Source organism: Micropterus salmoides, unplaced genomic scaffold (genome assembly GCF_014851395.1).
Source record: "Micropterus salmoides isolate LMB-PRFRI ecotype aquatic unplaced genomic scaffold, ASM1485139v1 Ms_hic_scaffold_13, whole genome shotgun sequence".
In the NCBI taxonomy this organism is placed as follows: Eukaryota; Metazoa; Chordata; class Actinopteri; order Centrarchiformes; family Centrarchidae; genus Micropterus; species Micropterus salmoides.
In genome coordinates, this window is record NW_024040374.1 from 22,871,222 (window position 1) to 22,886,587 (window position 15,366).

Below are 15,366 nucleotides of genomic sequence, written 5' to 3' on the forward strand. Positions count from 1 at the left end.
GAAACATTCTGGCATAGTTAGTGTGAGACAACCAGCTGTGGAAATGAGCCTTTTTGCGCTAAATGTATGTCTCTGTAAAGGTCTCACAGGCTTTTAAGTGGTCCATTCTTGCTCCCCTCATTTAGTGGCTGCGTGGTGAGCTGTCTGACAGGGGCCAGACATGATAATGAGGGAGTGTGTGTGTGTGTGTGTGTTCAAAAGATGGAACGGAGGTGAATAAGACTAAATAAATGGACACATGAAAGCTTGATGCTGCTACACAGCGGATGGCATTTTATCTGTTTTCAGATTGAACATACAAGAAAAAAAAGATAATAATCTGAATGTCCTTTGTAGAAGAAAAAAGGGGCGAAGGCAAATGTACAAATCAAACCGTTTTTTTTATTTAAAAGGAATCACAACACATGTCAAATATAAATCTTTGTCAACCCAAAACATCAGAATACTGATAATTTGGTTTTTCATGCTGATATTAATCCACATAACTGCATAAAAAAGAGCTAATTCCACAGCAGCACTTGAACTTGAAGACCTCCACCGGCCAGCTCACTGAATCTCTGCAGAGTTTGTCATGATGTAGTTGTTCAAGGTCTTCAGGGTGAACCACTGAACTTGCGTCTTCCAAATGTTATGAAATAAGATGACCCCTTGTGGACGATAAGTGGAAATTCATTCAAACCCGAGTATGTTTTGTCATTCATGGAACAAAAGTTGAATATGCAACACTAAAACACACAGAAATCCAGTGCACAAAAATACAGTGCAAATTACATTTAAAGATATAATGAAAACTAAACATTCCTCAACAAAAAAGTAATTTGTGGGGGGGGTTAAAAATGCAACATCCTATGAATATTGAGACTCATTCATTACACAGTGTCTCATATATTTCTAAATATCAAGACAATAATGGCAGTAATAATATTTACAATATGCAATTACTAAATAAAGCCCTTCAGGAAAAAGAATTGATACAATTTGTATATTACTTAACTCAAATTAGACCCAATAAAGACAAACACACAATGTCTTTGGCTGTTTCAGTATTTGATTGCAGTGCATAGGGAAAATATTTGAACACTTTGGTTGGAGGAGACTGCCACAACTTTAATTATTGAAAAGTAGAGTAAAGTAAAGTAAAAAGGTGAAACTAGCATTATTTGAAGGAATAACATAACTAATGCTTAGCTTATCCACAATTACAGTCTTACAAACACACATAGAAGGAAGCCATTTTATGAACTTCCCAAAGAAACCATCATCCAAGTCCCTGAGACACACCTGATGCCTAGAATTTCTATGTACGGGTAGATTCACATTTTGATTCACAAGTCTGTCCGAACAATACCCATTTGTCCCCATGTACATTAAAAGATTTTTTGGTTTGCTGTAATTGTTCCTCCTGTCCATGCTGGCCCTGAAGAGATCCCCTGCTCAGCTTCAGCAGTCAGATAAATCAATCAATACAGTATTTTCTAGTACAAAACACCCTATTTGTGTTACTCTGTAAATCACCAAAGACACCAACTTCATTTGACTGTCTCAGATGTCTGAAGCCTCCTATCAGCTGAATTTTAGACCGCACAGCATAAAGACTGTGACTGATTTCTTATATTAGATGTACATTATGAATGGATATTTTCACCACCGGTATGGATAGGAGGATCAATTACGGCAAACAAAAACTATTTTACTATTAATAATTGTTCAAACGCAGCCTTGAGAAAATGTGAACTCTCTTTTAAAATGTCCCAGCGTATTTCAGAAAAGACCAAGGCTCCAGCAGCGGGTGATATCTAACTTGTTTTATGTGGGGAGACCATGTCACTGATTTTGGGCTGACGGCTAAGGCGGTTTTGAAGTTTTGGAGAAACTCAGCTGGTCCCGATGTGCTGCTGCAGCTAACTTCAAAAAAGTAACAGAACAAAACGAACACAGTTCAAATTTTATTTTTGCTCCACACAGAAAACTAAAACCTAACCAAACAAAAAGCGAATGTCTGTTTGCATGTGTCTCCTCATGGGACCAATCAAGTGATGCAGAGAAAATTCTCCATCGCCCAGGAGAGACCAGCTCTGTGTAAGGAGACAAAGAGAGGCGTTCCTCTCTGGGATGATGGGGACAAATTGACCCCATCTTGCTATCTTCTGTGGTGTGCATGTGTGTGTGTGTGTGTGAGTGAGAGGACTGGTTTTGATGGAAGATAGCTGATTGAATGGGTATTAGACGGCAGCAGCCAGCTATCTCTGCCACCCATCACTTATCTCTAACTGCCTGAGCGGCTGCCCTCCTTCCTCTTCGTCTTGTGGGTAGCCGGCTTTGGAAAACTCCTTCGTCTCATTGGCTGGACGGGCTTCCGGAGGGGTATGGCGAGCCGAATCGGGGTTGTTCATTGGAGAGTGCTGCCTGAGGTGGTGTAGAGGAGGGGAGGCGGGCGAGGACATGTGCTCAGGAGAGCTACGCTCCGATTTGATGCTGAGGTTGAGAGATGGGAGATGTGGAGAGGTCGAAGAGCAAGATTGGGAGGGGAAGGAGCACCCTCCACTGGACATCCTACAAACAACAAGAGCGAAGACAAAAGAAATGTCTGAGTTTGACCATCACCAATTCTGCAGTTTTGTCTGAAGTGCATAAGGTGAAACTTGATTCACAGATTAATCCAGCTGTATAGACAGTAAAACAAGGATACTACAATTACCAAAATAAAACATCAATAAGAGAAATAAAACCAGGTGTAGCCCAAGAACAAACATATTTTATAGGGGAAAAAAACCCAAAATCCAAATGCTGTTAACTTTAACACAGCTAAAATAATCTTTCTACACTCAAATATTTTGTTTTTATGATTAATATATTTATTATATATTTAAATATTTATTGATTTATTTTTTCTTTCTCTCATTGCCTTTGTTTTGACTTTGTATTCCTTTTTAAATTGTTTATATAATCCTTTTCAATTTATTTTAATTAATTTATGAATTTATTAATTCTTTTCTTTCTTTTTAATCTATTTATAAGGTTTTACTAAATTTCTTTTGATTATATAATTATTTTAGACTGTTTAGACTGTTTATCACATTGTTTTGTTTTCCAGTTGTTGACACCTGTTGGCAAATAATAACATCTTTTGAGGCCTCACTTATGGTTGCTTTCGGCGGATGACGTTTGTTAGTGCTCTTTTACGCCTGAAAAAGGTCTGATTGGTCGAAACGTTGCACAAAGAGTGAATAAAAGAACATTGCTGGAGCAACAGTGAGAGGATTCAACTTTCTGCCATGATCCCATGTTTTATCCACCTAGATGTACCATATTACGAATTAGTATCCTTACCCATGGTGCTCCTGAGGCGGATGTGCAGGCTGCCAGGGATTCACTGCTCCTCGCTGTAGATTAACAGAGTGATAGAAACCAGGTTGGCTGTACTCTGAAAAGAAAGAAAAGACATGGATATAAACTAAAAGAGAATACAAAGATGGATTAAATAAACCAGAAGCAGGTTATGATATGATAGATCATTCGCTATAAGAGGACAATTTGACATTTTGGGAAATACACCTATTCACTTTCTTGTTGAGAGTTAGATGAGACGATTAATGTGAGCTGTCTCATATCTTTACTACAGACATGCATGAAGCTACAGCTAGCAGCTGGCTAGCCTAGCTTAGCAGAAAGACTGGACTGGAAACAGCAGCCTGGCTCTAAAACTCACTAATTAACGTTGTTTAATCTGGGATTATATGCAGGACTATTTCCTGGACGGGTGTAGTAACTTCCTGGAATCTTGACGTCACTGTGATGTTGTCAGGCAACCATCTCTAATCTACGACTTTATGAGGTCACAACACCAGGCCAAAAATAAGCCCTGCACAATATCCTCATAAAAACTTGATGTTTTTGCACCTCAGCCTTTGTATATGTGCTGGAAGACAGATTTTGTTTCCTTTGGACAGAGCTAGCTGTTTCCCCCTGTTTCCAGTCTTTGTGCTAAGCTAAGCTAACCACAACAAACAAATACATATTGAGTGCCATCAATACTCTCATCTAACACTCAGCAAGAAAGCAAATAAACATATTTCCCAAAATGTGGAACTATTCCTTTAAAGTACCTTTTCATTTGCTTTGTCTTTTACATTTAGAATTCTTATTCAATTCAGGTTTTTCTCTAGTCACCCTAATCTACCATAGAATAGACGATACACAGCAGACATACCAGAGGCTCCATGAGAAGGGAGGCCATAGCCTCCCAAGCTGTGACCCAGCAGCCCTGCCTTGCCCATGGCTACCATGGAGCTGCCGCTGTGCAGGCCCTGGTACAAGACCCCCCTCTGATGAACCGGGAAAGAGAAACACCCAAACTTAAAATCTCAAGTTTGTAATCAATGATACAGTGTCATCATGGCATACATACTGCATAAAATATAAATATTATATCTGTGAGAAATGTGACTCTCTGACACTGACACCTTTCAATGTAGCTCACACTGGATAGTAACAGCTACTTACAGCAGAGCTGTGGTTTGCACGTGTGGCCCCCATGCCCTGATTAGCAGCATCTCCCCGAAGGTTTTCACCCCCCAGGTTCAGAGGAGGAGGGCTTTTCATATCCAGAGCTCGATTCAGGTTGCCATGGGAGAACACGGAGTAGCCAATACCTACACAGTCAAAGAAAGGAGCAGGAAGTGAAAAGAGATGTGAGCTTGTTTCACTCACAGAAGAATAATTTATTCTCTGTGACACATTCCTCACCTCCCTCTGTTTCTGTGTAGTGTGATAAAAATGAACTTCTTCTTTTAGTTTGACCTGAATTAGTATCTGGTCTTTATGGGACAATTAGCAGTTCATGTTAATATCTGTATATAATATTCTGGTGACAGAATCCATTTTCAACTGATCATAAACTAAGAATCAGTGTCAATTATTAGAAAGACTGTAATAATACTTTTAAAAATACTATGGCTCTCAGTGTCTAATGACATCATAGTGCTTCCAAATAGTTAACACTGTAAAAGCGGCTGACATGACTGGCAGGTGTGATACATTCTGTACAGAAACCACAGAACTGGTTACAGCCGCTGTCACACTGGTGGAGGGCCAGTTTCACAAAACAGTCCAACTGCATGTGTAGATTAGTGTGCACACACACGCACGTGCACACACGCTTCCTGTGAGTTCACAGCCAGCTGCACAGAAGGTTAGCAGTACACATGTGAATTTTACAGCAAGCATTTAGCAAGACCCTAGAGGAGCCTTTCATGGATTTCCACGTCAAATGTTTTGCATCTATTTTTAAGCAGAAAGCAGAACGGTAATAAATCATAATATGTATCTGTGATGCAGTGCCAGTTTTAAAATGCACAACTGTGAATTTCTGATGTCTTGGCCACCATTGAATTGGTGACTTGTGACCAAGTGACTGAAGTCCATTCAGTGGAGAGTTTTAATTCAGTTTAGTTCACTATGAAACTCCTCCTTGTCATAAAAAGTGCCATTGCTGGCTGCAATTATGACATGTAGTATATAGTAATACACAAATATATACATTATAATGCTAATTATTACTCTCAATAGTATGTACTGTAAAGTTTGTGGAATCCATGGTCCCTTTGTCGTCTGTAAATCTTGAATTGACTGTTGGCTTTTGTGAAAATGGTCACAAAGTAAATTCCTGTTTTCTTGAAAATCTGTCACTTTGCGATTAAAGTGATTCTGGTAATGTTCAGACAGAAGGACTGGCTGGTTCTGCTCACCTGAGTGTGGCGACATGAATGCAGTGTGTGCGTGTGGCGCAGCGGGGCTGGCAGAGCCATGTCTGGATGTCAGAGGTTTAAAGCCTGGGGGTCTGTGGGATGCCATGCTGGATCCGGAGGAGTTGGGGAAGCTGTTCTCACAGCCTGCAGACACCAGGAACTGGGCCTCCGGTGAGAGAAGCGATGGGCCCTGAAGAGTAAAATGTATAATATCAGCATGAGAATTAAAGTCCACAAGCTATCAAGAAGTGAAGAAACATGGCAATTTGAGTTGTGAATTAGAAGAATTCCCATTTAAACACATCAGGTCATCACTTCAGGTCAGCTCGGCCTGTGTGTGTGTGTGTGTTCTCATGCTCGTGTGTGTTGTGAATGTGCAATAGCAGAAGTGTGTGTGGACTGACATAGAAGCGTTGGCGAGCCACAGAGAGATCCATGCCCTCGCTGAGAGGATATTTTGTCTGCGGCCACCTGCATGCTCTCCTCACCGTCGAGCTCTGAGGCATCGAGACCGAGACCTTTCCTACGCAGAGTCTGATAAAGAACAGAAAGTGCACACAGGAAATTACCCACAATGACAGCATTTATGTAATTTTTCGTAAAAGTTTGCAACTTGAAATTCATGTTGCCGCTTCCGCTCTGAAATAATTGACTATTTTGTTAATGCTAAATCACGCTTTACTGTCATTTCCTTGACTAGCAGCTTGGACAGTACCTCCAGTATGTCCGTGTTGGTGCGACTCTCGTGTGGCTCGCTGTACTCTGTGTACTTGAGCAGCACTTTGTCCATGTCTGTGCTGGCGTACTGGAACAGACGGTTAGTGCTGTTGAAGATGATGAGGGCGATCTCACAGTCACACAGCACGCTCAGCTCATAGGCCTTCTTCATCAGACCAAACTTACGCTTGGTGAAAGTCACCTATTAAATGAAAAACACACAGAAGTTTGTGTCATCTTGCCTTTAAGTTCAGCCAATTACTGATGATGAAGGCTACATGCATCTTAAGTATTTAGATCAACGTTAAGTCAAATATTTAAAAAGGGTTTTGTATTAACTTGGTACTGTCCTGCAGAGTTGTGTGATGAGACAAAGTGCGTTGTAGCAGAATTTTTAAAATAGAAAAAAATAATTTTGACCAACTTGGATTAGTCGCCACATAATCAGCCTGTTATCAGATGAATGATTACTGCTGCTTAAAAAAATGCTGCTAAAGGTAGGGTTGGGTTGGGAAATCATTGCTTTAAATAAAGGACAAGCATAACACACAAATCCAAACTGATCACTTGCAAATACACATAAAACAGGGTTGGCAGTCAAGTATATTTATACAGCCTCAGACCTTCAGTTCAGATAAGAAAAAACTCTCCAAAACAAAACTTATCACCAAAAAAAACATTTTAGTCCTAGAGATCAGATATGAGAAACAAATTGTATTTGTCGGCACTCTGAGCACAGTTTAACACATTCTTCTTGGTGTCTACAATGAATCCTTATGTATACTTAATGTGTTTTCTCATACATACTGTTTAACATATTAATACGCTATGAGTATGACGTCAACATTTCTCACACATTGCAGTATTGCAATGACATTACTTCAGTCTGTGGCGAATCAGAAGAATATAACTTGTGAGAGTAAATTGACGTCAAGATTATAATAAAGAATCTGCGCTGTCAGATTCATCTTCCAGCAAACTTATAAATTGTCCTCTAATGTATTGTCAAATATTTCTTCTTTTAAGGCATTAATGATATTTATTCCCCATATGTCATGCTGTTAAAGTGCTCTGTACACTTTCAGTGTAAAACAGCATCTCAATTTCACCTTGTCGGTTGTGTCCTTTTGTAAATAAAAAGCTATAACGTTCATAAATTAAGTCTCACAGTCATTTAACTGAAAAATTATGAAATTATTAAAAGAAAATTAAGTATGCATGCTACAATTACTGTAAAATGTAACTATGAACCCTCTACTGTCTCATCATATCATCATTATCATCATAGAAAATAAGGCCTGTTATCATTCTAGATATATCTAGATATCAATGTAGCGTACCGTAAATATCACTGAGGCAAACCCACAACATACAAGTACAAAAAAAGGTTATGGTTTTTATTCTTAATGTATAAATAAAATATTGCCTGCAGGCCCACCTGTCTATTCCTCTGGTCCAGAATACGAGAGATTTGTATTTTCTTTCTTCCCATTTTTTTCTGCAGTGTGACACTCTGACCTGTAAAAGAAAATATAACAATGTTTTAGTAGCAGAATAAATATGTTGAAAAATAAAATGAAGTTGTGTGAAAAATGTTTGTTGAGGCTCAAAGTCCCATTTATATGCAGTGGCCCCTGAACTAATGGTCTATTCTTGTGTATATGTATATATTTTACAATAACAACAGTACAAATATTAAACAATACTTCTCTTCATATAATTCTGGTAGGAAAATGTCATCCATTTGGTTTAAGTGATTAAAGTCCCATCCCCCTTGGTAAGGGCAGGGTGTTTATTTTTACCACCATGAGGCGATGCGGTCTAAAGTTAGAGTGGCCCTTGCCGGGCCAGCAGTCCACACAGTCTGACACCCCCACAGTCTGGGTTACCCCCAGGCCAGCAGCACAGTGCTCGACTGCACCGCACAGCCCCAAGAGACAGGGTTAAAAATACAGTCTATAGCTCCTTTTAAAGGTTCAACAGGCAATAGCTAAACCAAACAGCAGAAAGTAAACGGTGTGTTTTTGAAAGATGGATGAAGCTAAAAACCACCCACTCCTCTCTCATGCACAGCCAGGTCAGAAAAAAGCAGGATTTAGAGGGGCAGGAGGCAAAGGCATGGATGGATTGTGGTTGGCTTGAGAATGTCCATTTTTGAAACTTACACCCACTGTTTTTCTTTTTTCCTTAGTCTAGAAAACCCCTAGGCCTGTCCCTGTCCCTGCAGCAAGGGCATAGAATTTAGTACGGACATGTCCCTACCAATATCCAGCGACTACTGCATTGTCCCCCACTGTTGTCAGTGTCCATGCAATGTATTCGGTACACAAACGGTTAACAGCTCTTGTTCTCTACTACGAGACCAATGGGTTTGTCGTCCCCACCAGCAGTGACATGAAATGTCCGCCCTTGCCCTGCAGGACTGTGTACCGAGCCGGCTACTTATAGAAATGTGAAACTAGAGGACAATTTTCACCCTATTGCATTATGGGAAACAGCCATGATGTGACTTGTGCTGCAAAACCATACAACACTACATCAAATGTCTCTGCGTATGAGTTATCTCCATTTAACACTCCACTATAAGTCAAGCTACGTTAAGTGGTGACCTGACTATACAGTGATTCTCCAAAGCCCAGAGGAGTTTTCACTGGTTTTCCCCCTCAGTACTTGACATGTATTGGACTTCTCTATATTTAGTTCCCTGTCCCTCCTGATGGTGCCTGAGCGGATATGGCGCCTGTGTTCCCACGACCCCTACAGTGCCCGCTGTCTCTCAACGTAAGCTTGGCACACAGGCTTCTGGGGCAGTTCTGGAGGAATCCACCTCTTTGCCCTCATTATTACCTTATAAAGTCCTGTGATGTCCAGTGTGCTGCTGAATATGCTGCAGAGACAAGACACACCTCAACACCGACAGCGGCAGTTAAACCTGTCACTGCCATTGTCTCTATGATAAAAAAGGGGACACTGTGGACAACTAGCTCCTGCTTCAATGCAAAAGGACCACAAAAACCAGGACTGGTCTGTCTAACTTACAACTTGACCACGACAAAGAACTGAACACAGATCAGGCTGTTCTTTTTTGGGACCAGAAGTGAGACAATTTAACCTCATATCAAGGCATGTTAATGATGAGAAGAGAGGGAAGTGGGACATGTGCTCTAAACAGGACAGAAAGATCTTTATCTCAGGGTTTTACAGAAGGTTCCTCTCCTCTCAGATATAACTAAACAACGACAATCACTACCACAGACAGCCCTGTTAAAACACATAACTAGCTGGGTAAATATAGCTATACTCCAGCCAAACGGTGTATACGGAGTTTTTTATCTTTATAACTGCATGTGGTTTAGTAGGTTTGTTGAAGGCCAAGACAGGCAGGAAGAGCCTGGCTGTGCCTCACACATCAGCTAATTCTGGATGTTTTCCCGTACAACAACTGCCGTTTGAGGTCTGTGAATGCACCAGAGCTAGCCCTAGCAGCACGCACCTAATGCATGTGGCCTTTCATCTTCAAGGTCAGCTCTCATCACTGAGTAAATGAAATTGCAGGCCTTCTTTTTTTTACTTAATGTCGTCAACCAGTCCCAAAAGTATTATTGTAAGACATGAACGTAAAACAGAATTGCTGTAGTAGTGCAATAATTGCACACTTGCCCCTGGGTCTCAGGCTTCTACAGGGAAAGACGGCACCTTTGTCAGACGCCTTCCCAGAGGCGAGGCAGTGGAAAAAACTGCACAGCGCACAGTAGCCCTGCTCTCTGACATACCCTGGGCGCTTCTATCTAATCGCTGGAGACATCACTGGGACAACAATACACCTGAACAGACAACTAAAAGCGTGTGCATCAACAGATAAGATCATTCCAATAGGTTTGATCAGTTGTTGTGATGATACTCATTAATGTATCGCGCTGGATATTTTTTCTTGCTGCAGTGATCTGTATGCATGAATGAGGAGGGGAAAATAAGTAGGGCATTTCTAGAGTATTGAGGGTTCTGCTTCGATAGTTTTCTTTCCATGAGTCATTCAGAGCATGATGGCTTGTCAATGTGTCAAATACATGGTAAACACGTGTAAGAATATTAGCCAAATAAGCTAATGGCTTACTCTGTGGTGGCAAAGCAGCTTCCTACAACACCAGTCACATTTTCTCCACTATACAGGTCCATATGCACTATTGTTTTTTTTAAATATTGCTAAATATTGTTATCAGTTTCCCCCAAGAGAATTAAAAAATAAAATACTGCAGCAATAATCCTTTTAGTTAACTCTCTCTTAATCATTTCTGCACCACTGTCTTGTTGCCACTATGGAATACTATTTTTCAGCAGTACTGCAGCAGTGTGGATGACACCTAAACTCTGGTGAGCAGCCTTGTATTTGCTGTTTTTAGTTATTTTAGTCACTCCTGTGTAAGTCACAAGCCTGAAACCAGGCCAAAAACTGTCTCCAGAAAGAGAAGACTGGCACCATAATTTGCATGAACCAATATATAAATCCTCCCAAACCCAAGTTACAAAGGGTGGTGACCAGACATTTTAACTTTAAAATGTCACTGGCACAGTCTTACCCACTCAAATCAAAAGTGAAATGCATTTTAAGAAGAGGAAGCCCCTCGTGTAACTCTTCATTTGTTACTAAGGTTTTGTGCTCAAAGCCAAAGACTGACATTTGTTGATTTGAAAGCACCGGTATACCAGGATTAATAAATGCTGTGTTTGTTGCCTGTGTGCCATCTTCAGGGGGTCAGGCAGTTCAGCGGGCCTTTGCAGAGCAATGGTGAGGAAATATTTGTCTAATTTTAACAGGAGATAATTGAATTGCCTTGATATTTTTGATAGAGTCTGAATAGCAATAGTACATGCAGGCACCAGCTGAACTTGAAAAAGTTTTTCATGACTTTATAAAGTTGTTTCCAATGGACTCTAAGTAACTGTGAAGATGAGACACACCTTAATGAAAACTGACAACTTCTTTTGACAGGCAGAGATCATCACTTTTTTTTCCTTTTTACAAAAGGCTCTATCTCTATCTCTCTATCTGCCTATCTATCTATCTAAGTGGCTAATTGTAATTTTGCTACTCAGCTCAGAGGGTGAATTATGCTACAACTTATGAAAAGGAATAAATGTGGGAAATACCGAGCTGAGATGCTTCTTAAAGTCGCACCAAGTGTAGGCTATATGGACTTAAAGATCCGCGGGATGTGCCAAAATCCAAAGGACGCGGATTCGTTTTGCGCAGCCAGCTATTCGGCTCTAAAAATAAAAACTGTAAAAATACATTGCTCAAAAAATGTTTGCGGATAATTAAGTCTAATAAATTGCTGACGTCATTCAAAATACACCGTTTAAGAATAGCCTGACTGTCCCCGAGTTGCCAAGCATCCCTGTCAAATATAGCTTCATCTATAGGCTGCTTTCAATAACACAGCAACAGGTAGGCCTACTTTGCTCACAGCTGTGCCATAAATACTGCCGCACAGCAAACTCCATTTGCCTTAACAACAACAGGGTTATTAAAAAAGAAAGTACACGCACACGCTTCAAAAACATCTGATCTCACCTGCTCTCGATCTTCTTCTCTCTGTTCACCCCCGGAGTTTCACCCGCTTGATCGAGGAACCAATCAGACAGCAAAAGTCGCAGATGGAAAAAAACATCTATGTCTCGATGAGCAGAAGTGTTTTGCTTCGTGTCCTTGTCTCGGTGTTGATGTTGAGATATTCACCTGGTGCGGTAGTAGCGGATGGTTCAGGAGCGCTGCTCTCCAACAGCTGGCTGCTGCACAGCCCGCCTCTCTCTGTCACCATACACCGCCTCCTCAGCCGCGCCATTGGACACACTCCTCCGCCTTCAAACGCACCATTCACTCACCCAAGACTGTCAGCGAGATCACAGCAAAGTTGCACTACATAGGCTACACTTTTTTGTGTAGGGCTACTAAAATAAATAAACGCGTAATAGAGTGCAAACACCAACCATTTGGTAAGATTGTGTCCTACGAAGCTTTTTTAAAAAGTAGTTTTAATTAAATGTAGAACATCATCACTGGAGGGGTGGGACAGTGGAAAGTGCTGTCTTGTGATGTGATATTTGCATATTTTTGTGGAGAAAAAATGTTCTAGAGACGGTGCGGCAAAGCCTGCAAAACAACATCTATGACCATCAAAGTTATATGACATAACATGAAAAAGTGTAAAGTGCAAAGAACATCTGACACGCTGATTATTTTTGTGACTGTGTTATGGCTGACAAAAAAAATAAAGAACTTATTGTTCATCTTAATGGCGACCATCTGCAGCTGGGCCCTTGGAGGCTCTAGGTTTTGATGATGCAAGCCATTCTTGGCTGGCATCATTGTTGATTTCCTAAAATAAATTGTGGTGAGACTAAAATACTATTTTCTTCTTTGGGATTTGTACCGTTCGTTTTGAGTAATGCAGCTCATGAAGGTTTTTCAACACTCAAAATGGGCGGTTGTGTCGCTTCAGTTAAAAGGTGATAATGGCTGAGTGATGTATAAAATTAAATGGTGTTTGGTTTGGTTTGGTGTGGTTCCTGTATGAAAGACACTGTGAACTCAGGGGGTATGATCACTGGCTAATATGTTTACTGTAGGCCCTATGTGAACACACCTGGGGGGGGGCACATATTAAAAGGCCTGAAGGAATTTTACAGCATGCCTGGAAGCAGTGATTCCTCATGTTTTTAGCTCCTGAAACCATAATCCAATGCAATGTCAACTAGTGTCACAGGTTGCATGAGCTGTGAGTAGCTCAGAGGGTTTTTCCCTTGAATATTTTTAGAGGCCAGAACATGTAAAACTACTCAGGTAAAAGCAAAGGTTAGAGAAAAGGCAGAAAAAATTATGTAATTTTGTGCAACTGAACTTTGCTTTTTCTTGTTTCCTTCCCTGATAATAATCTCATGACCCCTTTGTCATATACAAAAGACGCATTCTCTGTGTAAATTATGTACTTTTGATTACAGGGGTGCAGCATGAGATTAATTGAACTCTGCATTGATTTTTTATTTTCATGATCTGAAAATCCCACACTAATTCAGGGTTTTCTACAGCTGCACTCTGTATTTACTCTGTTAAGTGTGAAATGAGAGGAATTATGCAGGGACTTTTATTGGAATTTTGAAACGGTTAATTGCAGTTGCAAAACACATTTTTGCATCTCATTTCTCAAAACATCAACCTCATTCTGAAAGGAAATGTCAGAGTAATTTTAATCTTGCTGCACACCGTGAGCTTTTCAACAGTGCAGCACTGGATCAATAATTCCTTATTGTACCAACTTTTTAACTTCATAAAAATATATTAATAAATATATTTATTGTGGTTCAATAGACCATCTTTCAACCAAAGCAAGCTGGTTCAAGTATATTGGCAGGCATTCACTCTGCTGAAGTGTCCACAGGTAATTCACAGAATCCCTGCGGATTAATTAAGTGTTATATATCAATCTGTTTAGTGCCTCAGTATCATATCATCAGGTCACTGTTGCCTCTCCTCATAGATTGTGGCAAAATTCTGCTGTTGTTTAGTTTAGATGAGTGAAATGAGTGAATGTATTGCAGTTTGATTTGGATTATAAACTGAACCTTAACTACCGCTGTGAACTTAAATGATTGTAATTTTCTGTATGTACAGGCCTATGGATTGTGTGGGACAAAATTATAGGAACACCTAACTGTAAGCTAGAATGGATTACAACGCCACCACAAGTTACAGTCCCCAACATTGCCAGAGTTCAATCAACAACTCATTGAAAGTTACACTGCACATAAGCTTCAGAGGGGGACGGTATCTGTGGCAAGGCTGCTGTATAAGATATTTATTCTATTGTACAGTTACAACTGTTGCTGTGTTCACCCACCGTGCATATAAAAAAAAATTACAGCCCTTCTGTCTGAGTGTCATGTGTCCAAACTGCTGCATAGCCACTGTAAATTTGCCTGTTTATAAGCTATCCCTGGGTGTCATTAATGGAAGTGAATGGGGTGGCAGAGGTAAAGGAGAAAGGGGAGGAATAAAATGCTCAGAAAAGCAAAGCTAATATACTAATGGCAAACACACATGCTGTCAGCTTAATGGATATATTTAGAGGTATTAACTGAATCACTGCATGAGCTGCATTATTGACTATTTTTGGGATGTGACACAATGTACTCCTAAAAATAATGTAGAGAGAATTTATTAGCACAGATCATCTGTGTAAGTCTGGACAAGAACTCTGTTTCTCTCTCTCTCTCTCTCTCACACACACACACACACACACACACACACACACAGATAAACATATCAAGACACAGAGAGCTATGTATGCACAAGCACACACAGTTTGAGATCCCCCAGAGGTAACTCAAACTGTGTATCTGATGCAATAGTTAGCAACATCCCTGCAGACTTACACAGCCTATACCTCCAGGATTCACCTGGGTGGGCCCCGTCAATCCGACAGAGACTAGCGCAAACCCATCTGTGAATACAGCAATCTAATCACCTGCAGCTAAGAAGGAATTATATCTTTCCTCAGTGTGGGGTTTATGCAAGTGTATCCTTCGTGTTTTTATTCTAAACGCTGGGAGAGCTCCATCAAGCCGGAGACTGCGGGCTGAATTGCAACCACAATTATTAAAAATGACTGATGAACACAAAAGTCGAGGGCCACAAAAGCATAAAGTAAAGTACTAAAGGTGCCTTTGACAACTTTCCGTATCGAGTCCATTTCTTTTTTTCATTTTCCTGAAACTTCTCACTTCTGCTTTCGACAAGATCAGCCTCGACCCTTTTAGAGCATGTGGTGAGGCTGTCGAATTCAGAAATAGCTTCCCTGGTCAGTGTACATGTGTGAGAGCAATTGTTCACATTGTGTACCTTTAT

At 40.4% G+C, this 15,366-nt stretch overlaps 1 protein-coding gene across 1 annotated transcript; it reads right to left on the reverse strand.

Moving 5' to 3' along the window:
- Nucleotides 1–361: 361 nt before the first annotated feature.
- On the reverse strand, nt 362–12,590 carry mef2b (myocyte enhancer factor 2b). The gene is given in 10 exon segments (XM_038716260.1): nt 362–2,553; nt 3,331–3,424; nt 4,211–4,325; nt 4,504–4,652; nt 5,748–5,937; nt 6,152–6,205; nt 6,207–6,281; nt 6,463–6,666; nt 7,903–7,982; nt 12,037–12,590. Coding segments are annotated over 9 exon segments (1,248 nt in total). The 5' UTR covers nt 7,957–7,982; nt 12,037–12,590; the 3' UTR covers nt 362–2,240.
- Between the last annotated feature and the right edge of the window lie 2,776 nt (nt 12,591–15,366).